This window comes from Apis mellifera, linkage group LG8 (assembly GCF_003254395.2).
Source record: "Apis mellifera strain DH4 linkage group LG8, Amel_HAv3.1, whole genome shotgun sequence".
NCBI lineage: Eukaryota > Metazoa > Arthropoda > Insecta > Hymenoptera > Apidae > Apis > Apis mellifera.
In genome coordinates, this window is record NC_037645.1 from 7,743,702 (window position 1) to 7,766,707 (window position 23,006).

The 23,006-nt window shown below is 26.8% G+C and overlaps 4 protein-coding genes across 14 annotated transcripts; 1 reads left to right on the top strand and 3 right to left on the bottom strand.

Annotated features, from left to right (window-relative positions):
• Positions 1 to 263: 263 nt before the first annotated feature.
• Positions 264 to 12,041, bottom strand: LOC552031 (chromodomain-helicase-DNA-binding protein Mi-2 homolog). Of its 7 annotated transcripts, none has more exons than XM_016913448.2 (24): positions 11,787 to 12,040; positions 9,270 to 9,361; positions 9,075 to 9,197; positions 8,717 to 9,010; positions 8,087 to 8,635; positions 7,854 to 8,007; positions 7,557 to 7,742; positions 7,283 to 7,472; positions 6,834 to 7,216; positions 6,588 to 6,757; positions 6,300 to 6,525; positions 5,738 to 6,201; positions 5,217 to 5,670; positions 4,840 to 5,157; positions 4,452 to 4,760; positions 4,109 to 4,377; positions 3,928 to 4,043; positions 3,666 to 3,852; positions 3,336 to 3,608; positions 2,915 to 3,196; positions 2,581 to 2,828; positions 2,221 to 2,506; positions 1,842 to 2,151; positions 264 to 1,755 (listed from the first exon to the last, which is right to left on the bottom strand). In XM_016913448.2, the coding sequence occupies exons 1-24, from the start codon at positions 11,821 to 11,823 to the stop codon at positions 1,751 to 1,753; spliced, it is 5,925 nt and encodes a 1,974-aa protein (XP_016768937.1). In that variant the 5' UTR covers positions 11,824 to 12,040; the 3' UTR covers positions 264 to 1,750. The 7 variants fall into 7 exon arrangements, with proteins under 7 accessions (XP_016768937.1, XP_016768935.1, XP_016768936.1 ...); XM_016913446.1 differs by having other exon boundaries at positions 7,845 to 8,007; XM_016913447.1 differs by having other exon boundaries at positions 6,843 to 7,216; positions 7,845 to 8,007; positions 11,787 to 12,039.
• A 1,442-nt stretch (positions 12,042 to 13,483) lies between these two features.
• LOC552003 lies at positions 13,484 to 15,579 on the bottom strand. Of its 4 annotated transcripts, none has more exons than XM_006564564.2 (3): positions 15,530 to 15,579; positions 15,064 to 15,204; positions 13,484 to 14,937 (listed from the first exon to the last, which is right to left on the bottom strand). In XM_006564564.2, exons 1-3 carry the CDS (start codon positions 15,530 to 15,532, stop codon positions 14,332 to 14,334), a joined length of 750 nt encoding a protein of 249 aa, XP_006564627.1. In that variant the 5' UTR covers positions 15,533 to 15,579; the 3' UTR covers positions 13,484 to 14,331. The 4 variants fall into 4 exon arrangements, with proteins under 4 accessions (XP_006564627.1, XP_006564628.1, XP_006564626.1 ...); XM_006564565.2 differs by lacking the exon at positions 15,530 to 15,579 and adding an exon at positions 15,287 to 15,522; XM_006564563.2 differs by lacking the exon at positions 15,530 to 15,579 and adding an exon at positions 15,282 to 15,522.
• A 119-nt stretch (positions 15,580 to 15,698) lies between these two features.
• Positions 15,699 to 19,555, top strand: LOC413652 (ATP-binding cassette sub-family F member 3). Of its 2 annotated transcripts, none has more exons than XM_397094.7 (9): positions 15,699 to 15,908; positions 16,006 to 16,111; positions 16,345 to 16,531; positions 16,991 to 17,325; positions 17,409 to 17,907; positions 17,980 to 18,203; positions 18,290 to 18,654; positions 18,736 to 18,956; positions 19,036 to 19,555. In XM_397094.7, the coding sequence occupies exons 1-9, from the start codon at positions 15,836 to 15,838 to the stop codon at positions 19,180 to 19,182; spliced, it is 2,157 nt and encodes a 718-aa protein (XP_397094.2). In that variant the 5' UTR covers positions 15,699 to 15,835; the 3' UTR covers positions 19,183 to 19,555. The 2 variants fall into 2 exon arrangements, with proteins under 2 accessions (XP_397094.2, XP_006564630.1); XM_006564567.3 differs by having other exon boundaries at positions 15,724 to 15,908; positions 16,006 to 16,106.
• Positions 19,556 to 19,735: 180 nt separating this feature from the next.
• On the bottom strand, positions 19,736 to 22,444 carry LOC726643 (formin-like protein 14). The gene is made up of 5 exons (XM_001122365.5): positions 22,092 to 22,444; positions 21,622 to 21,811; positions 21,258 to 21,550; positions 20,527 to 21,181; positions 19,736 to 20,036 (listed from the first exon to the last, which is right to left on the bottom strand). The coding sequence occupies exons 2-5, from the start codon at positions 21,773 to 21,775 to the stop codon at positions 19,954 to 19,956; spliced, it is 1,185 nt and encodes a 394-aa protein (XP_001122365.1). The 5' UTR covers positions 21,776 to 21,811; positions 22,092 to 22,444; the 3' UTR covers positions 19,736 to 19,953.
• Between the last annotated feature and the right edge of the window lie 562 nt (positions 22,445 to 23,006).

A 23,006-nucleotide genomic window follows, 5' to 3' on the forward strand; every position in this document is an offset into this window, starting at 1 on the left:
AAAAATATTATATTTTTTTTCATCACCTTATTCACTATATTATTATATTGTTATTTATACATGAAATAATGTTAATTTACAGCGCATTATAATAAAATAATCACAATTTCAAATTTACAATATTTGTAATTGTTTCATTGTATTTATATTCTAATCTATAATATTTTTTATTTATTATATATTATATATAATCAATAAAATCTTTTATTATAAATTGTAATTGTTTTCGAAATGTAAAACCTATCAAAAACATTGAGTACAAATCTTGTTTCTAATTATTAATTTATTCCAGCAGAAGTAATACATACAACAAACGATTTTCAATGATTTGTCAATTCATTTTTTATTCATTCATTCCCTTACTCTTTTACTCTTTACACACTCATTCAAAATTTTTTAACTATATCCTAAATTATTCTTAGAAACTTATATGCCAACATAAGGATTTGGCAGATCGATTAGTTAAATTGAAATGCTCTAACACGTCCCAAACCTGGGGTAGAAAAAATGGAACAATATGTTTACTTAAGATTTTTTAATGTTTTTGTGTTTTATAATTATATTTATAATCATCTCTTTTCTTTTTTCTCTAATATAATGCATGGGATGTGAGACGTGCCTTTCGACCTTATTTGTTATGAGAGTGCTATAATATATGTGTATGCGTATAATATATAATGCATCAAAATGTAATTGGACAAGTATATACAAAGTATATTTATTAAATGATCACGATATTATCAAATTTCTTCCTAGGTCATTTTTAGTCATTGGTGACTTTTTTCAATAAAATAATCGATCTCTAAAGATTCGAATTACGTATCAGAATCGTATCACCATGTGCATTATAATATTTAAGTATCAAACAGACTTTGTGCTTCTGTTTTTTTCGACGTGGTACTTACACAATATTTATTTTAAATTGAAAGTTTGACAATTAAAGTGCGCATATATGAATAATCTAGATGGGAATCCATGCATTACAATAGCATGTAAAATTGTATACGAAATGAACTTTCCCGAATATAATATGAATGTGAATGTCAGTCTTAACTAAAATGATTGCCATTGTTCATTGTTTATGGTACTTTTTATATCAATGATGATATTTAATATATGCAATCTGAACTAAAATCCCTGAATTCACAAATACACATATCGAAGGACACGTTTTTGACTAATTAAGTCTTTTTGGCATCCGTTAGTAAAATATTACTGCAAAAAAAAAAAATTGCGAATAAATTATACTGAACAATAAACCGCATGAATCAATTAGCGCATTTTAAATTTAAATTGCGCAAATCTCTGTAATCTGTACTCGTTTCTTAAATAAGTTGTTATTTTTGTTTGCATTAAGTAAAATGTACTTATCGTTACAATATAATACACACGCCGGTCAATGAAGAAATATAAATCACTCTTAATTAGCTTAAGAAAATAATTTATGCCACTTTCTACAAGGACCGTATATGTATAAATACAAAAACATGATAATCTTGATGCTAAACGTCGAATGTACACATAATAAATACAGAAATAATGTAATTTAGATGTAACATATTACATATGTGTCTGCATATCTATGTCTGTTTTGTTACTTCTTTATCTTAACGTCTCTTTTAATAAAATTCAGCTAAAAATCGTAATTTACGAAAAAATAATGCAGCGCACACAATCTTATTAAAACGTAGTGTTAACATGCGCCATTATGAGTTTTCAATTGAGCCACTGTTTATCAATCATTTACTATTCAAGCTGGAATATAAATTATTTTTGTAATAATCATTATAAAAATTGAAGTTTTATATTAAAATTTTAGAAATTTAAAACTTATTGCATACCTGTGAATCCCTGCGGTGGTTGACCTGGTACTGAGTATTGTGGTCTAAAATTTCCGAAGTTAGCTGCACCAGCAAATGTAGCTGGTAATTGTCCACCAGAAAAACCTGCTGGAAATTGTTGCGCTAACAATGCTGCTTGACCCGATTGAGAATTATTTCCGCCTGGTGCAGTAGCTGCTAATCGACTCAATATAGATCTCTCTGACATTTGAAGTCTTTGCGCAACAGGTGGAATACGAGCTAAAGTAGCTGGTAAACGGCTTACGTCAGATTTCATGTCAGATAATAATTCTTCCAATTGATTTAGTACCTATAATAAAATAATATAAAAATGAATTATAAATAAATAAAATAAAAAAATATTCAATAGAGATATTACTTTATGCAAGACAGCATTGGCTGGTTTATTTCCTGCAAGACTTTCTTTACTAAGATGTTGATGTGATTCTGCAAGGCACTCAACTTCGGCAAATCTTGCATTTAAACTCATTGCAGGATGATTAGGATCTTGTGTTAAATTCAGATATGCAGCTCTTCTTAATTGTTCTTCTATCACTAATGCTTGTTCCAACAATTTAAAGCGTCTAGCTAAAAATTTATTCTTTATTTCTAAGAAGTTACCCTTACCCACATCCATTTTAAATGGTTCATTAATTATTGCGAACCTGTAAAATAATATTAAAATAGCATATATTTATATTAAGCATAAATTTTCTTATTATAAATTTTTATATTTTACCTGATATCGTTTTGAATATCTTGCCAACGACCATAACCATGTGTAACAATACCAGCTAATAACCAATAATCATGTCTTCGATGCCAGATTTCATATTCACGACCAGGAACTGCAGCTTTTTCTTCATTTAACCATAATGTATGCAATTCTGTGAAACCTCCATCAGCTATGTTGAACATGAATTTACGTTTAGGTTTTATCGTTTCTGAATCACAATCCTTTATATCTTTTTCTTTATTATCTTTCTCCTATAATCGAAAATCGAAAATTTTATTAATCTTGTAAAATCTTATTAATTTTTTTAAATAAATTATATTAGCGTAATAGTAAATACTTCTCGTTTTTCAGTTTCTTCTTCATCATCTTTAACGATAACTACATCTTCTTCAGAATCTTGCTTTGTTTTATTTTCAGTATTTTCAACTTTTTCGTCATGTTTTGTTAATGACTTTTCTTCTTTAATATCCAATTTATCCTTTTCTTTATCTATTGTTTCTGATTCTGCATCTTTCTCCTCCTTTTTCACATCATCTTTATCTTTATCTTTCTCTGTATTATTTTCTTCTTCTTCTTTAGAATCCTTTGATTCTTCTTTCACATCTTTTGTTTCTGTAATCTACAAAATAATTTTTTTTATTGCAAGTTTAATTGAAATTTATTTAAATTTTTATAATAATATAATTATATATAATATATAATTATAATAATATATTATATTAATTATATATTATAATTATAATAATTATATTAATTACTTCTTTATCCTTTTGTTCTTCTTTGCATTCTTTTATTTCAGAACTATCAGAATTAGATTTATTAGTATCAGTAATTGTAGTTCCAGATATGGCTGTTGGAGTTGGAGTCGCAGCAGGACTTGGACTAGCAGCATTAGAAGTAGCTGGTGTTGCACTAGTACTACTAGTCCCAGTTGCTCCATCTCCACTACCATCTACTTTTACAGGTTCTACTGGCTTTCGTATCATTTCAGGCATCGAATAATATCCATTAATATGTTCAAATTCTTGCACCTATTAAATAATAAAAATGATAAAAAAGAAATAAAAAATAAATTGCTAGAGTTTTACCTTTTTTCTTATCAAAGACATTACACCAATTCTTGTTAGAACATGCTGTCTACTGAGACCTTCTCTTGGAACACCGTCTGCAAACGTTTCGGCATTGTCTGCACCAGGTTCACAGAGATGCCGCATAAAAAGAGAAACATATGCTTTGAAGTTTTTTTCCGATTTGCCTCTTAAATCTCGCACCAACCTGAAATGCGATAATATACTTTAACAGTACTTTAAATTTTCTGAATGCGAATTATATCTCGAACGAATAACTAACCATTGAGAATTAAATGCGTCTTGTGGTGGCATACCGTAACGCATAATCGCATTAAGAAATGCTTTTCTCTGCCTAGCATTGAAACCCAATACCTGAATTAAGCAATCATATTTTTTCTATATTAATTTTTAAATATAAAAAAAAAATGTAAGAAAAAAAGAAAGAAAGAAAAAAAACATACTTCAATATTTCCATTAACTCTAGCAAGTAATGGAGGTAGAGGTCGATCTTTTTCGTCTCTCCTTTCTAATCTTCTTCTACTTCTTCGAGATAATAAATCTCCATCACCCTTTTCATCAAAATCGTCATCTTCTTTATCATCATCACTAGGAGCACTGAAATCACTGTTATAATCGGAGAGATTCTCCTGCCAAGGTTGGTCGTCTCTTGTACTTTGGTCTCCAGTTACTCCTCCATCATTATAATTTACTTGTTTACGTATTCGTTTACCTAAAAATAATTAAATATATTAATTGTAATTATATATAATTTATGTAATAATATACATTTATATAATAATTAACCTTTTCCAAGTGTTCTGGCTATATCTTCCTGTTGTTGTTCGTAATGATGTCTTAATAATTTGATCCAGTATGCTGGATCAGTATTTTCAGCTTCTTGTTTGATAATTTCAGTATCAGCTTCTTCTTCTGTTTCGCCTTCTTTTGTTACATATGATGCTACTTTGAATGAACTTAAATATTCATTGGCCCAATTTTCTTTCTGCTCAATACCTTCCTTGCTTCTATCTAATAATTCAGCCACAGCTTTATCATCATAATGAATAGCTTCATCTTCTTTACCTTCTTCCTCTTTAAATAATTCCTCAGTACCTAATATAAAAGAGAATTATAGATTTTTATATTCAAATTCTATTTTTTTGTTATATTTAAATATTATAATAAAATTTACCAAATCGTAAAATGTCATCAAGTTCTTGTTTACTGAAGTTAGCACCTTTTCCGCCCATGCCAGGTCTTACGACTAAATGCGTTAACATCATTTTACGTTTTGCCACTTGTGTAACTCGTTCCTCGACAGAATTACGAGTTACGAATCTATAAATCATGACTTTGTTAGCTTGGCCAATTCTATGAGCTCTACTAAATGCTTGAATATCGTTATGAGGATTCCAATCAGAATCATAAATGATTACAGTGTCAGCGGTAGCCAAGTTTATACCCAAACCACCAGCACGAGTAGAAAGAAGAAACACAAATTGTTGTGCACCTATCAAAAAAAACTTATTAATTTTCTTTCTGTAATAGATAATGAAACTATTTACATACCAGGTGCATTAAATCTATCAATAGCTTCTTGTCGTTGAGCACCAGTAATATTACCATCTATTCTTTCATATTTATAGCCTTCTCCTTCTAAATAATCTTCGAGAATATCTAACATTTTTGTCATTTGAGAAAAGATTAATACTCTATGTCCGTCATCTCTTAATTTCTTTAACATTTTACTCAATAGAACGAGTTTTCCTGCTGCTTTAATTAATGCAGATGTTTCATAACTTCCATTTGGTGCGGTTGGTGCTTCTTGAGATGCAGCTGGGAATAAGTAAGGATGATTGCAACATTTTTTTAAATCCATCATAATATTCAATAACGATACTTGTTGGCCTCCTCCTTTAGGATTTAATGCCTCGAAATTTCTCGTTAATATATATTTATAATATTTCTTTTGCATAGGAGATAATTCGACGCGGACAATGAATTCCGATTTACTTGGCATATTCTATAAATAAAAAAAGAAATTAATATAAATAATATATAAAATCTTTATAAGAATATATAATAAATACCTTCAGCACATCAGCCTTTAATCTTCTTAACATATGTGGTCCAAGTAATTCATGTAATTTCTTTACTTGTTCTTCTTTCGAAATATCAGCGAATTCATTTTGAAACGCAGCTAAGTCATTAAATTTATCACGACATAGAAAATTCAATAAATGAAACAATTCTTCCAAATTGTTTTGTAAAGGAGTTCCAGTTAATAATAATTTATATGCAATATTGTAAGATGCTAATAATCTAAAAAACTTTGATTGGTTAGATTTAAGCCTATGTGCTTCGTCTACTACTAACACGGCCCAATCTATTGATCCTAAACATGCAGAATCAATTGAAATCAGTTCATAACTTGTAAGGAGTACATTAAATTTAATTTGATTCGATCGAATCTTTGATGCTCGACCTCCACGAACAGCACCCTCTTCAAATGATAATTCATTCTCTCGAATTACAATACGACTATCTTTGTCACCTAAAATTAATATAAAATGTTATAAAATTTTATTAAACAATAAGAACATTAATGAAATTATTATTAATTATTGATTAAATTCATTTGCATATATTTACCAACATAAGTAACACAATAAAAATCAGGTGCCCAAGTTTCAAATTCACGTTCCCAATTAATAATAGTTGATAGGGGAACAGATACCAAGAATGGTCCTTTACAATGTCCTTCTTTGTACAAAGAATAGAGAAATGTAATAGTTTGAATAGTTTTTCCCAGTCCCATTTCATCTGCTAAAATAGTGTCTATGCCTTGGCCCCATGAATATCTTAACCAATTTAAACCCTATGAAATTATGAAATTAAAAAATAAATAATTGGCGTAAATATTGTGATAAAGATATATACTTCTAGCTGATAAGGATGTAATTGCATTCCAGTCTGATCTAAATATTCTGGCTGCCGTTCGTATTTTTTCTTGAGATCTGTAGTAGGTTTATCAGGTGGAGGAGTATATCTTTTAGGCGTTCTTTCTTCATCATCAATAAGTTCACGAGTCTTCGATTTCTTGCCTTTACCTGAATATAATAAAAAATATAATTACTTTACAGTTCATAACATTTGATTACAAAAAGAAAAAATGAATTAACCGACTCTTCTCACCCTTCTTGCCCTTGCGTGAAGAACTACCATCACAACAATTTGCTGCTCTGAGATCCAAATAATATTCAATAGCCTGTTTTAATCCAGGAATATCTTCATGCTCATCTTCCCACGTTGCCTGATCATATCCTAATTCTCTCCATTTAACAAGATATGTCGCTCTACCATCTCTTGAAAGTCTATGATTGATTACTCTATGTACTACAAGCCATTCTGGACGAACTCCATAACGATAAAATCGTTCTTCTAAATTGTATTCATCTCTATTAGTAGCACCGTCCTGTTCTTTCAGTCGTTTTACACGAGAATCACTTTCATCCAATGGTTCTTCCAATTTCGGTGGTTCATCCATATCATATTTTCGTGAATAATTTCTAATAATAATAAAATTAAAAAAAAATATGAATAAGAAAAATTAAATCTATTGTGTAAATACACACCTAAACATAAGAGGATGGAAAACATCAAGCTGTAATTCTGTAATCCAATCACAATGCCAATAGGACATATCTGCCCATTTCACAAAGAATTCACGCATTCTACGTTGTTTGGGAGTAGCTTTACTCGTTGAAGGTTCTTCAGAAGGTGTTTCTGGACAATCTTTCCATCTCCATGTTAAGATCTTCGCAACTATTATAGAAATTATATTAACATAAGAAATTAAATATTAATTAAATATATATAATACATAATTTTTTTTTATTTTTAAGATACCTTTTCCACGTATAGGTGGACAAGAACATCTAGGGCACTTCCAATCACCATCAGGAATTTCTGAAAGTGGTGGATTCAAACAATGTGTATGATAAGCACTAGTACAGCTATCACAACATAGCAATTCACCACCATCTTTACATATTCTACAAAATTCCATATGCTCGTCATCATCTTCTGCTGCACCTAAAAAAAAAATTAATAATATAAATTACAATTTGTTTTATTAATCAAATACACATAAGTATGTTGGGAAAGGATAGAAGGTTTAGGGTTACGGGAAGCTACCTGCAATACCTTCTCCTTCACAGTGAGGACAACTCCATTTTCCTTCAGGGGTTTCTTCTAATTCAGGTTCTAAACATACCAAATGATAAGCTCTAGGACATGTGTCACAAAGAATAATTTCTCCACCTTGTTGACATACTTCGCAATAATCCTGATGATCAGTCTATGTAAAAGAAATATAAATATAAAAAATATTTTATATATTTCAACAAAAAATATGATCAAAGAGAATATAATTATACCTGAAGACCTTCTTCTCCATCTGGAAACTTTGATGTAGTTTTTGTTTTCTTCTTCTTTTTAGTTTTATTTCCGATTTTGGTTTTCGCCTTCCTACGAACAGGTGGTTCTGCCGGTGGTTCAATCCCGCTTTCTTCTGTATTTCCTTTATTTGTCCCATCTGCACCAACAGGTTCTTCTGCATCTGCTAACATCTGCTCAAATTCCATATCTGAATCTCTATCAGTACCAACACCACTACCTTCTGCTTCTTCATCTGAACTTCCCCGTTTACGTTTTCCAAGTTTGATTTTAAGTGTTGGTACTTTAGAAGCTTTTTTTCCTTTTTTTGCTCTAGATCCTCGTGATTTTCGTTTTCTATCGCTATCTTCATCATCTTCTTCTTCATCTTCACCTTCCTGGACTGCACTACTACGATTTGCTCTTGCATTTCTACTATCCTCATCTACATTTGCTGATGATACATCTGTATCTGGTTGCGTATGAGGATTTAATTCAGAAAAATCACGCCATTTAGCAGCTACTAACATCATAAGCTTTGACATTGGAACCTAAAAATAAATAATAAAAAACATATTAAAGACAAATAAATTGTTGAAAAAATATAATAATTTTATTAGAAATGAATTTACTTTTGGATTCTCCTTTGCTAGAAGTGGTCTAACATGTTGTTGAAATAATTTATAGGTAGTTAAATTCTGGAAGTCTGCATCAGTATATTCAATTTGTACATCTGTCAATCCAAATGTGTTACAGACTTCTTCAATTGTGGGCATTCCAGTTGTAGGTTCTTGGCTAGGTGGAGCTGATGCATTATGACTAGATGATTTCCTGGAAGAAGACTTTCTACTTTTTCTATTTCCTGCATAATCACTATCATCTCCAGCTATATCACCAGTTTCACCACCACCTCCAAAATCACTTTCCTAAATATGATGTAAACATTAATATAAATAAAATAATTGTATTTATGAAAATAAAAATAATTACATCTCCAGAATCAGATTTTTTCTTTTTCTTTTTTTTCTTCCCCTTCTTATCTTCACTACGTGCTTTTCGTTTTTTCCCTTTCTTTTTTTTTCTTTCTTCTGGTTCATAATCATCATCTTCTTCCTACATAAAAAAAAAAATATTTTTTAAATAATAGAATATTTTTAACAAACAATCTATGTATCAGATACTAACTAATCTTTGAGATTCCTCTGCATCAGATGAACCATCCACTTGTTGATTAACATTTGAAACTTGACCTCCAGTTTCATCTAAATCATCTTCTCCTAAAGTTCAGTATATTAAAAAGATATTTTTATAAAAAATAAAATATAATTATCAATAATCATAAAAAATATTTCATGCAAGTACAGTATTTATAATATTTTATAATATTTTTTTTTTAATGTAATTTTCAATGTAATTTTTAATGTAATTTAATGTATAATTGATATTAAGCTAAATTTTCACTGGTTATCTCTAACTTATATAAAATCAATATCTGTTTCATTATAATATAGGCTTAAGAATAGTCAATATATGTATGTATATATGTATGTATGTATGTATGTATGCATGTATGTATGCATGTATGTATGTATGTATGTATGCATGCATGTATGTATATATGTATGTATATATGTATTCATGTATGTATGTATGTATGTATGTATGTATGTATGTATGTATGTATGTATGTATGTATGTATGTATGTATGTATGTATGTATATATGTATGTATGTATATATGTATGTATGTATGTATATATGTATGTATGTATGTATGTATGTATATATGTATGTATATATGTATGTTTGTATGTATGTATATATGTATGCATGCATGCATGCATGTATGCATGTATGTATGTATGTATGTATGTATATATTCAATAAAATTAATTATATGAATCAATATTTTATAATTTGCCAATAATATTCTTATTTATTATATATTAAAAATATATTATTTTTTAAAAAAAAAATTCAATAGCATCTTATATAATTTATAATTATATGTATATAAATATTTCACGTCAAACCGTTGAAAAAATTTTGTATCATAGTATTACGATAATATGAAAAAGATAAATATTTTGTTATTCGTTTTTTTTAAATTTTATAAATTTAATATATACATATTATAAATTTAAATTTTTAATAAAAAAATTTCGAAAGAAAATATTTATTAATTATAAAAGTTTTAACATAAAATGCTTAAGAAAATATAAGATAGGGCAACAATTCAAACAAATGTTATTGGACGAAATGTTGCGACTTGAAATGATGACGGACTGATAATTGCCAAATCGATAGTAATGTTTTATAATAAACTGATTTTTTTATTTCTTCAGTGCAATCAAAATGATAAAATCAATACAAATATAACATTTCTATAAGAAAATAAATATGCGCACAAATATAAGTATTATTTGAAAATGAACATGAAGCTTAAGTTAACAATTAAAATACATAAATTATTTTAGATTAATCCACATTCGATGAATGCTTTGTCGTGCGTCCGCCATTTTCTTCGAAAGGGCTCACCACATTAAATGTATGTGTCTATATTTTATATTCATAATATTTTTAATTCTAAATTTATTTTTGATCATATAGAAAAAATTGAAAATGAAACTATAATCATGATTTATGTCTCAAATTTTTAATAAATCCAGTGAAACATAAGTTTTCTAAAAACTCGCACCGGTTGCTTATATATTGCGATTAATAATGTGTATATAATGGATACATATACAGACATACCAGATGGTCAGAAAACTAATGTATATTGCAAAATTATTAAAAAATTCTACTAAAAATTATAATCGGTATTTTTTCTTTTTAAAAAAAAAAAATTTCTTTAGAAAGAAATAAAATTTTAAACAAAAATTATCAAAACCGACATATACACAATAAATAAAGTTACTTTACTGTTTTCGCGATTGAAGCAGATCATAGTGCATCTTTGTGCGATAAAACAACGCAAGCCTTTTAATGCTTCGAATTGAAAACAAGAAAAATCAAATTCAAATAAGCAGGGTTAATTTTATGAAGTAAAATTTATTGAAAGATTATTAAATATGAATTATATAAAGAGTGTATTGAAAATAAAACAAAATATCCGATATTAAATAAAAATTCAATTGTTGAAATTAATATATTAAGTTGTAATGTCATAATCTAGAATGTATATAATTATTGTAAAGGTCTCAATAAAATTGTACTAGAAATTTTGTATTGAAAACTTTGTAGCTACAAAAATAAAAGAAATTCAAAAAACCATGTGATTTCTATATAACTATTGAATGTAAACAATAACCTATACCTGATTATTTTGTTTTGGATTTATATGATGATTAAATGCATTGCGATTGCAAAAGAATCATTAAATTTCTAAATAAAGTATCGTTAATTGATCATAGCATTATTTGACAATTCAAAGGTTAATTCTTTCTTTCTTGAGAAAAGAAACAAATTTTAGCAAATAGGAATTTGAACATTTTTTCTGTGACGATTAACCTGCCATTGAATCAAATAAAAACATACAAGAAATTATAATGAAACGTAGAATAATAAGATAGCGTGTGGAAAACCATAGAAGGATCAATTGACATGGCAGCCATCGTACGAAAAGCGCGCGTCCTGCGTGTTCGAGGATATAACTTTCCGGTAGCATTCATGATCGAGAGTATCCCTTTTTGCACTTACCCGCGTAGCTCTCGTCTACCTCCTCATCGGATGCCATTCTCTAGTATTGCAACAAACTATACACTCGAAAAACACTGAGCTGAATTTAATCACTCACTAATCAAGATGTTCACTGTAGAAAAACAGTACGGAAATGCGACATTAAATGTTTGTACCTCAACGCTCTCCGCGTTTTAGTTTCGGCGTGCCGTCACTTCGTCTTGTACGTGCACCGATGTGCACCTACTGCTGTATGCTTCTTCTTTCACGCGATTCGTCAGTTCTCCTCATTCCTCCCCACTTATACTGATTTTCTCTCCCCTCGCTTTCCCCTCTTCGTTGTGAGAGTTCGTTTCTTCCCCTCTTTCTTTTTCCTCGTTTCTCGTTCGCCCCGTTACAGCGTGCTGTAGCTGTATACGAATATATACGAATGATCTTCAGAATCTACCGTATTTATTTTTTATATATTCTTTTTCTTTCTATCCTTCCTCTCTTTTTTTTATCTTTTATTATCCGTCTCTATGTTTTTATGATTTTTTAGAATAAATTTTTTAATTTTTGAAAAAAGATTCCTTTTTCAATAATAATGTATTTCTGTGTACATATATATAATCATTATAACCGGTCTCTTTTGTTTCCTATTTTTTATCCTTATTTTTATTTTTTTTTATTATTTTAAGATATTTTTATTTAATGCTTTTGAATTTAGTGAATTCAAAATATATCAATTTATATTATAAAAAAAAATTACATTTCAAAAATTGTATATTACATTAATAATTATTATTAAATAATATATCATCAATTTTTGATGATTAGTTTTGTATAAGAATTCCACCATATTAGTTCGATATAAATTATAGCAAATTTTAATAGTATGCGTGTACGGATTTACGGGTATGATTAATGGTCGAGTAGTATATATATATATAATATATACACACACACACACACACACACATACACACATATATGTGCATATATAATGCACTCGTATATCGACCTTTTTGATGGAGACAAGATAATTGAACGCAATTTACATATTATATTATTTTTTTATTTCGACATGTTCATTTTTAATTTGAAAAATATATCATAATTTGCAAATATTATTGATTTTATACAATTAAACTACTTGTTCATATTAATGCGCTATATAATAAATCAATTATAAATTAAAATTTAAATTAAAAAATTGATTATTTTTCATCTTAATAGATTTCGAAATATGTTTGTATCCATATATATACTTATAATTTTTCATAAAGAATTTTTTTATTTTTTGATATAGAAAAAATAATTTATTTTTTTTGTTTTTATATATATCAAATGAAATAATATAAGTCTAAATTCATCATAATAAAAATTTGATTTACATTTATATTTTAATAAGAATTAAAATATTATAATAATATTATTTAATAAAATATAATAAACTGGAAATTAACATAGAAAATTATATAAGAAAAGAATATTATATTTCACGAATTAGAAATATTATCTAAATCATTAATTTACTATAAATCTCTAAATTGTTTTCAATAAAAAAAATTATTTTTAGTTTTAAGTAAAACTTTGTTTCATAATAATAATAAAATTATTGAAAAATTATTAAAAAATTTAGTTTTAAAATTAATCAATTTTTCAAGTATTAACAAATTACAGCTTTTAGATCACATAGATTGCAGGAATTCTTTATACAATAACATATCACTATATTTGTTTACACCTCTTTATTCATAAATGCCAGAAATATGAATCATGTGCACAGAGAACACATTATATATGTTCTGTACAAATATGTATCGTTGTGTAACGTGAATGAAAATTTTATTTATATGTTTCATACGTAAAAATCTATTTACAGATGTTGTAATACATACAGCTTTTGTATATAAATGAAAAAGTTAGAAGAAAGTACTTTTAATACTCTTACATAAAATAGATTCGTTTTTCTTTCTAAAATTCATTACATATTTTTCATTATATTAATATTAAAAAACATATATCATGTAAGAAATTATGATTTACAAAAAAATATAGTTTTCAGGAATGGATAGAAGCAATATAATACTATATGGAATGAATTAGGATCTTTGAATTTTAACAATAATTAATAAAATTAATTACCAATTGATCTAAAGCTATTGTACATATTTGAAATATTTAGAATTAAGTATTTGAAATTTTTAAAATTCTTTTTTTAAATAAATCAAATATGATTGAACTTTTTATTTTATATAATTTAATTAATCGCAAACAAAACTTTGTACTACATTAATTTTTATATATTAATGAAATTTAATTTTTCGTCAAAAATATTTTAATTTGGAATATATGTATATGATAAATCTCTATGCATAACTGGACATACATCTGCTCATGATGAATAAAGAAATAGAGAAAAAATTTTTGTCTTTTGTCTAATACAATACAATTAGTTGCAAAATTGTTGATGAATATCATCTATGCAATTATTATACAAATCGAAATGGATTTGCAAAGATAAAAAGTTATATGCAATGCTATTGTGTAATCATATATTAAGATGAAATATTTAGACTGTTCAACCATAATCAACGCTTAGAGCACTAAGCCCTTTTTTCTTTATAGCTTCTGCTACAGCTCTTTCTAAAAAGTTCTCCTGTTGATCATTTTCATCTATTTTATCCAAATCCCAATCAAATCTATTATATTCTTCTGCATTTTTTGAATCATTCAATCTCAATGAATTTGTAGATGTAGTAGCTACTGAATTCTCAAAATTTCCACTATCTGGTTTATGATTAGCTGGATAAAAACAATGCAGATCTGTATATTCATTATTGGTCCAATATCCTGGAGCTTTGTCACTGTAAAAAGCATTGGATTGAGAAACAAGTTCTGCAGATTGAACTAAACCATGATTACGAATTGCCATCATGACTGCAGTATCCTCCATATCATTTCCTCTGAATAATTGAAATCTGGATTCCTCTAGAGAATAAGAAGATGATGTTCCCATAATGTAATTTTCTAATACTTTGTTAATAGTATTATCTACATATCCCTTGGCAACTTGACAAGCTTGCCATCTTTTTAATTTTTCCCTTGCTTGTTTTTCTACATCATCATATTCAACATTTTCTGTTTCTTGAATTTGTTCCATTTTTTTTCCATTTGAACTTTTTTCCTACAAAATAATTGCTCAAATGGAATATACATTTTGAAATATTATTATTATTTAATATTTTTTTTTTAGAAGAATAAAATATAAAATTGGGATTTAAATAATTTATAATATATATTTCGTAATTACCATATCCCAAATAGTTTCGGTAGCTTTGAGTCGTGTACATTGCCGTTTTGGTGGAGCTGGCCTTTCATGATCATCAGTGTCTGATTCTTCGATGTCGGTCGCCATTTTCTCTATTTTATACAGGTCTGTATTTTGCTCTTCCTTTAAACAATTTAAATAAAGCTAAATAAATCTGATAATAATTATTAAACAATTTTGAGGAAAAGACTTTGGTCTACATTACAAAAATTCACATCACTTCCATCAACTTTCTTTGCCATCTTTCTTTCGAAATAGTGATAAATTTTTATCCTGCATTCTATTGACTTTAAATCATTTCGATTATATGTACTCTTAATAATGCAAATAGACCGCAACATAAAAATTGAATATTAATTATAAATAAATATCAAAATTCAATGAAACAAATATTACACACAATCAAATGACAAAAATCGTTTTGACAGCTTCAAAATGGCTACTTTACCATTAAATTCTATATACATATCAAATTGAATTTCGAAGAACTTTTATACATTATTAAAACAGAAATGAGATTTTTCGAAATATTATTAAAAAAATCATATATGAATTAAGCATATCGAAAATTTATTTAATGTTAATTAAACTATCTGGATGATCTTTTGACTGTAGTATTGTATTCTAAAATAGCATAAACATGTGTTTGCAGTGTTCAAAGGAATTTTGACGTCTGGTTCTGTCAAGAATATCGTTTTATAAATCATTTAAAATAAATTCTTTTTAACATTTTTGTTACAACACATTAATTGGCATGGCAATCTGTGGAGAATATATTCGTAGTCAATTTCCCACAATAGATGATGATTTGTATCAATATGTGGAAGGTATATTTTAAATAACCTAACATTAAAAAATATTTATTATTTAATAATAATTTATAAATGATATATATTTTTTTAAATAATATTTGCATTTATGAAGGTATTTTAGATAGTTCTAAGGATGATTTCGAGGATGGAGATGAAGTTTATGAAGCAATAGGAGAAGTATTACATGAGGTTGCAGAAAAAACAGAAAATGAGGTTAGGTCTGTAAACGTGTTCAAATTTCTCGTTTTTTATATCATCATTTAACATTATCATATGTTCTTATAATAACATTAAATTTTTAATTTATTGATAAATTATTGATAAATTTTTTTAACTTGGAATAATATAATTTCTTATAATATATTCATTTTTTAAATAATTTTAAATGTGATTATTAATATATTAATTATAATTTTTTATATGTTTCTAATTTATATTTCTTTAATTTTAGGCAAATATGTGTAAAATTATTGGAAATGTTAAAAGGTAATTCAAATGATGAAAATGTTGAAAGGAGAAAAAATGGAGTGAACAAAGTACTAAATGCTCCAGTACACTTGGGGACTATGGCTGCTACTTTAGAAGCTCAAGTAGAACAAATAAAAAGTATATGGGTTACGACTAGAGATGATGGCATGGTAAAAATTTATGCTTGAAGATAATTTTTAATAACAATATATATATATATATATATATATGTATATATATATGTATGTAGGATGAAATATATTAATATTTGTAGAATCAATTTTAAAGATAAAAATCCAAAATTTGATATATAAAAATTTTTAATTAAATTTATTAAGTTAAATTATTAAGTTCATTAAATAATTGAATTTGTGTTATGTGATATGAAAAAAGAATGAAACTATTTTGTTACATTATTATCGCATTCTATTTCTTTCTTTTATTTAATGCAAATATAACTTAAAAAAATTAATAAATTGTTTATAATTTAATAAATAATCATCTAATTGATCTTTTTGTATATTTTTATATTTATTTTAACTAGAATCTATTCTCTAAAATCAACTCTTTGTAGAATTTTTCATGAATATATTTTATTAAAAAATATTAAATTAAAAAATTCTTTACAGAAAGTAGATGCTAAAAAATTAGAAAAGGCAGAAGCAAAATTACAACAAAAACAAGAAAAAAGAAGTAATAATGAATTAAGTGGACGAATTAATATCACAAGTCAAGGTATAGAATCTGCTAGTGCGAGTCAAATGACAAGTAAAAAAGATAGTAGAATGGAAACAAAAGGCAATGTAAATAAGATTCAGGATATTAGGATAGAAAATTTTGATATAGCATATGGAGATAGAATATTATTGCAAGGAGCTGATTTAACACTTGCATTTGGTAGACGTTATGGCCTTATTGGTAGAAATGGATTGGGTAAAACTACTTTATTAAGAATGATATCTAGGTACTAAAATTGTTCTATAATAACACTTCAATTATTAAATATCTTGTTTAATTATTTGTACCATTTCATTCTAATCATTTCAGTAAACAATTAAGAATACCATCTCATATAAGAGTTTTACATGTAGAACAAGAAGTCGCTGGAGATAATACTTCTGCACTTGAATCTGTATTAGAATGTGACCAAGAAAGAAGTATGTTACTTAGTAAAGAAGCAGAATTACAAGCAATGATAGAAAAAGATGGTGGTAAAACTGGGGATGTATTAGGCGAAGAATTAGCTAAAATATATGAAGCAATGCAATTAGCAGAAGTAGACAAAGCACCTGCTAGAGCTAGTGCTATTTTATCAGGACTCGGGTTTTCTGTTGAAAGACAATCGTGGCCAACTAAAGCCTTCTCTGGTGGCTGGAGAATGAGATTAGCTCTTGCAAGAGCACTATTTTCTAGACCTGATCTTTTGTTACTTGATGAACCTACAAATATGCTTGATATTAAAGCTATTTTATGGTTAGAGAAATATTTACAATCATGGCCAACTACTTTACTTGTTGTTTCTCATGACAGAAATTTTTTGGACACGGTATAAATTTCTATATTTTTTGAAATTATTATTCTAAAATTACATATTTGAAAATTAAATATTTAATAATAGGTTCCCACTGATATATTATATTTACGTGGACAAAAAATTGAAGCATATCGAGGTAATTATGAACAATTTTCAAAAACTAAAGGAGAACGTGAAAGAAATCAACAGAGAGAATATGAAGCTCAACAAGCTAAAAGAGCACATGTACAGGAATTCATTGATCGATTCCGATACAATGCCAATCGTGCTTCTAGTGTACAAAGTAAAATCAAGATGTTAGAAAAATTGTAAGTTTAATAAGTTTAAATAATTTAAATAATAAACAAAGTTTTATAAAGTTTTATATTACTTAAAATTTTATTATTTTCAACAGACCAGAACTTAAACCAATGGAAAAGGAAGGCGAAGTAACTCTTCGTTTTCCAGATGTTGAACCATTAAGTCCTCCAATATTACAACTTAATGAAGTCTCCTTTAGTTATATTGGAGGAAATGATAATTCATATATATTCAGTTCTGTGAACTTAACTGCTAGCTTACAATCTCGCATTTGTATCGTAGGAGAAAATGGTGCCGGTAAAACTACTCTTTTAAAAATCATAACAGGTGCATTAAGTCCAACACGAGGTACAGTGCATGTTCATAGAAATTTGAAATTTGGATATTTTAGTCAACATCATGTAGATCAACTAGATATGCGCGTATGTCCAGTTGAATTATTACAAAATCATTTTCCAGGTATGAATTTATTTGAAATTTATATATTATTAATTGAAAATTTATAATTCTATATTCTTTTATACTATTTAATTATTTCAGGAAAACCAATTGAAGAATATAGAAGAATGCTTGGAAGTTTTGGAATAAGTGGTAACTTAGCTTTGCAATCTATCAATTCTTTATCTGGAGGACAAAAATCTAGAGTAGCATTTGCATTAATGTGTGCTGCTATGCCAAACTTTTTAGTACTTGATGAACCTACAAATCATTTGGATATTGAATCTATTGAAGCTTTAGGTAAAGCACTAAATGCATGTCAGGTAAAAACTTTTCTTTTTAATTTATTTGTTTCTATTTTCTTATTCATTATATTACAATTTTTTTTAATAAATCTTTCAGGCAGGTGTTATATTAGTTTCGCACGATGAAAGATTAATTCGCATGGTATGCACTGAACTTTGGGTATGTGCTGAAGGTTCTGTTCGATGCATCGAAGGAGGTTTTGATGAATATCGTAAGATCATTGAAAAGGAACTCGAAATGTAAAAATTATTTTAATTGTATTATGAATTTTTGCATTTTTCCGAGTTAAATTACCGATGTGAAAGTTTCAATTAATTCGAAACTTGCAAGAAAATAAAAATATTTATTTTTATATATTGGAATAATGAATATTTTTGATTTGTTTATCGATGCTGTCGTGGAGATTATATTGTCTATTTTAAATAAAGCTATAAAAGAGCTATGAAAAATCATTGTTTATTAACATAAAATTTGCAAAATAGACTGAGTCTTCGATTTAACAATAGAATTAAGAAAGTTTCACATCGTTTAACTGCCAGCTAAAATAAATTATATCTAAAAGAATTCTGATATTTAATATTGTATATTAGTTAATAAAAAATCGTTGTTATAAATAAAGATATATAAGATTCTATCCTTATTATAAAACCGTTCAAAACATTACATTGATATACATGATTTACACGATCAATTATTTATGTATAAACTCAGTTATTTTTTTAAAAATAATTTTTTGTTTAATTTAACACAGTATAATATACTGCAATTTATAGGAAAAATATATAACTACGAAAAATATTAAAATCGATATGTTATTCTTTATGAACTTAAAATGTTGAATATTTTATAATATGTAATGGTTTTAATTTTATTCCGTTTTTTTTTTGTTGATCTAAACTCTCTTTTTCTTTCGTTGTAATATTTTAAAAATTATTCATTAATCATACGATATAATAAATATAACAAATTATTTGTAAACTTTTAATATGCCAAAGAAGTACTGTATTGTCACAATTAACCCCCGGATGATGTATTTAATGGTACCATTGTATTGGATATAGAAGACATTGGTGGCGCAGGAGCTTGCTGTTTTGCAGCTGGAATTTTTAAATATTATTAATACTTTTCTCTTAATAAATTTTAATTTTTTTTATTAAGAATTATCGATAGTTTAACAGATTAGATTTTGAAAATATGCATCATGCAATATGAGTAATTAATCATTAATGCTAATGATTTAATTAATTTATAAAATATTTATAATTTCTTAATATATTTTAATATATAATTAATAATCAAAATTAATTAAGTTAGTATATAATTTATTTTTCAAACATAATTTTACTTTGTGAAAAAAAAAATAAATTTTTTATTTATGAAACAAAATAAATTAATTAATCTATAAAATATAAATATAAAAAGTAATCAAATATCATAAATTATTGTTAATAGCAAAATATCATGCAAAAATGTGATAAATATTCTCCATTTTAAATTATAAAATTTACATAAACAATTCTGCAGTATATTGTCTAATATTATGATTCAAGAAAGAATACAATTGACATTGAAGTATATCATTCTTACCATTTCTGCTACTGTAGATTTTTGTAAATCCTTTAAATGGTTCTGGCGATGGAAAATTTGCAACAGAATGAAACATATCTGCAAATCGAAGCTCTAAATCTAAAATGTTCATTGTCTGTCCATTGCGCATAGAAGAACTTCTTGTAGGTGGTGTTGGTGGTGGTGGTGGTGGTGGAGCCAATCTTTGATGAGTAGGAGTTGGACGATGAGGAAGAGGAGGAGGTGGAGGTGGTATACATGGAGCACTAACAGTTATTCTAGAAGGTGGTGGTGGTGCTACTCTAGTTGCAGTGGTAATTGTATTATTATTTGTTCTAGAAGTTGGAGGAGATGGAGGTTTCGCGATTGGAGGTCTAAGTATTCGATTTGTAGGTCTTGGTTGGGTTTCATTTAAACAATCTTGAGACTGATGAAGAGAAGATGGAGTTGGAGCAAGCACAGGAGGTGATCTAGGTAATCGCATACTTTGTGCTCTTGACACACTTCCTCCAGTAGTTAAGTTTAATTTTTTAGGAGGTGGTGATGGTTTGTGCAATGCAGATGAGGATGTGGAAGGTGGTTTTGGTGCAAGAGTAGGTTTTCCAAATCCTTTAGATGCTTCAGTATTTGAACTACTATAATCTGTAGTATTTTGTCCTGATATTGAATTTGTTTTCTAAAACATTAAACAAAATCTTAAAATTTATTTAGACATAATTTTTTAAATATATATATATAATTATAATTTTTACCTGAGCAAATATTTGTGGCTTTTGAGTAGCTGGTGGTGGAACTGGAGGTGGACCTCTTTTTATACTAGGGACAGTTGATTGATTCAAGTTTATATTATTTATATTGTTAGTATTCTTTTCATTTGAAGTCATTCTAGATCCTATAGGTTTCAATTTAGGCATGCCACTAGAAAATAATCCACCTAATCCTATAGGTCCTCCATTATTTGCATTAATGCTGCTGTTAACTACATTAGAATTATTTTCCTTGATATTCAAGGAAGAAGAGTTTCCTAATTCAGTTTTTACTCTACCTAAAATAATAATAATTATTATTATATTATAAACATAATTTATAAAAAAATAAATATATTTTACAACATACCACTAACTATAGGTGCACTTTTATCTATTGTTATAGTTTTTTTTAAAGTTTTTCCAGCTCTAATTGATTGAAGAAGTAAATTTCTATCTTGACTTCCTATATTAGATCCAGATGTATTGAAAATAGGAGGTGGAGGTGGAGGTGGTGCAGGCATCCTTATATTTAATTTTTACAGAAATATTTACTATCCCTGATAAAAATATATTATAAAAACAAAATAATTAATTTAATAATAAATCTCAATCAATTTTTATAAATAATTAAATTATTAATAGTACAATATACAAAGACTGAAGCATATTTTATAAGATAAGATTAGACTTCCTATACAGAAAACACTACAATTAGGTTAGCACAAAAATAATTTCAATATTTTCTTCAATATTTTACATTCATATTATAAATTTTATGATTATTAAGAACATATGTTGAATGTTTATATATAATATGATAAATTATAAACAATTTACCTAAAATTAACAAAATGATTTTATATCCAGAATAGAACAGTCTTTGAAACTACCGCACTTTATATCAATTCCTGAATCATTATGAACGAATTGAATCTATAACATTCTAAAATTTTCCAGACTCAAAAAATTCAGATATACTGTTATTTTTTATGATAAATATAAGTTGAAATAAACTCGTCACACGTATAAATGATTAAATTAATCCACATCTCGATAAAATTCAAGCGTTTGTTTATACCATTGACGAGTCATATTTGATCGAACAGTACATACGAATACACTTGAATGCACCACACCTGAAAACTTTTAAAGTCCATACCATCAAAATGAGAACATATCTTCTTTCCTTTGTAACTATAACACCATTGGTTATTGAAATAAGATCCGCATCCTTGCTTTTCAGATATATACATCCATTTTTAAACATTCCATTTCGTATAATCGTAATTTATTCATGTAATTCAGGAATTAAATAATAGTTGCAATAATAAAAATAATTTTTATTTTTCTTTTAATATATTAAAAAATTGAAAAAGTAATAAATAATTTTAAGATTAAAAAAAAGATTAAAAAATAAAATACACATTTGTTTTTCACTGTAAAATAATAATGTTTTATATAATACATTAAAAATATAAGAAAAAAAATATAAATATACATATATATACACATATATATATATATATAAATATCTATTTAGAAATTATTATTTAGAAATTATATATTATATATTATATATCTAGAAATTATTATAAAAAATATAATCAATATATATTAATACACAAATAAAAGTGATGAAATTAAATTCTTTTTTAAAAAAAATCTGCTTTTATATAAATAAATAAAAGCAATTAAACATCTTACCTTTTATTTTTTTATTCTACGTACTATTTTATTCAAATAATATACCTG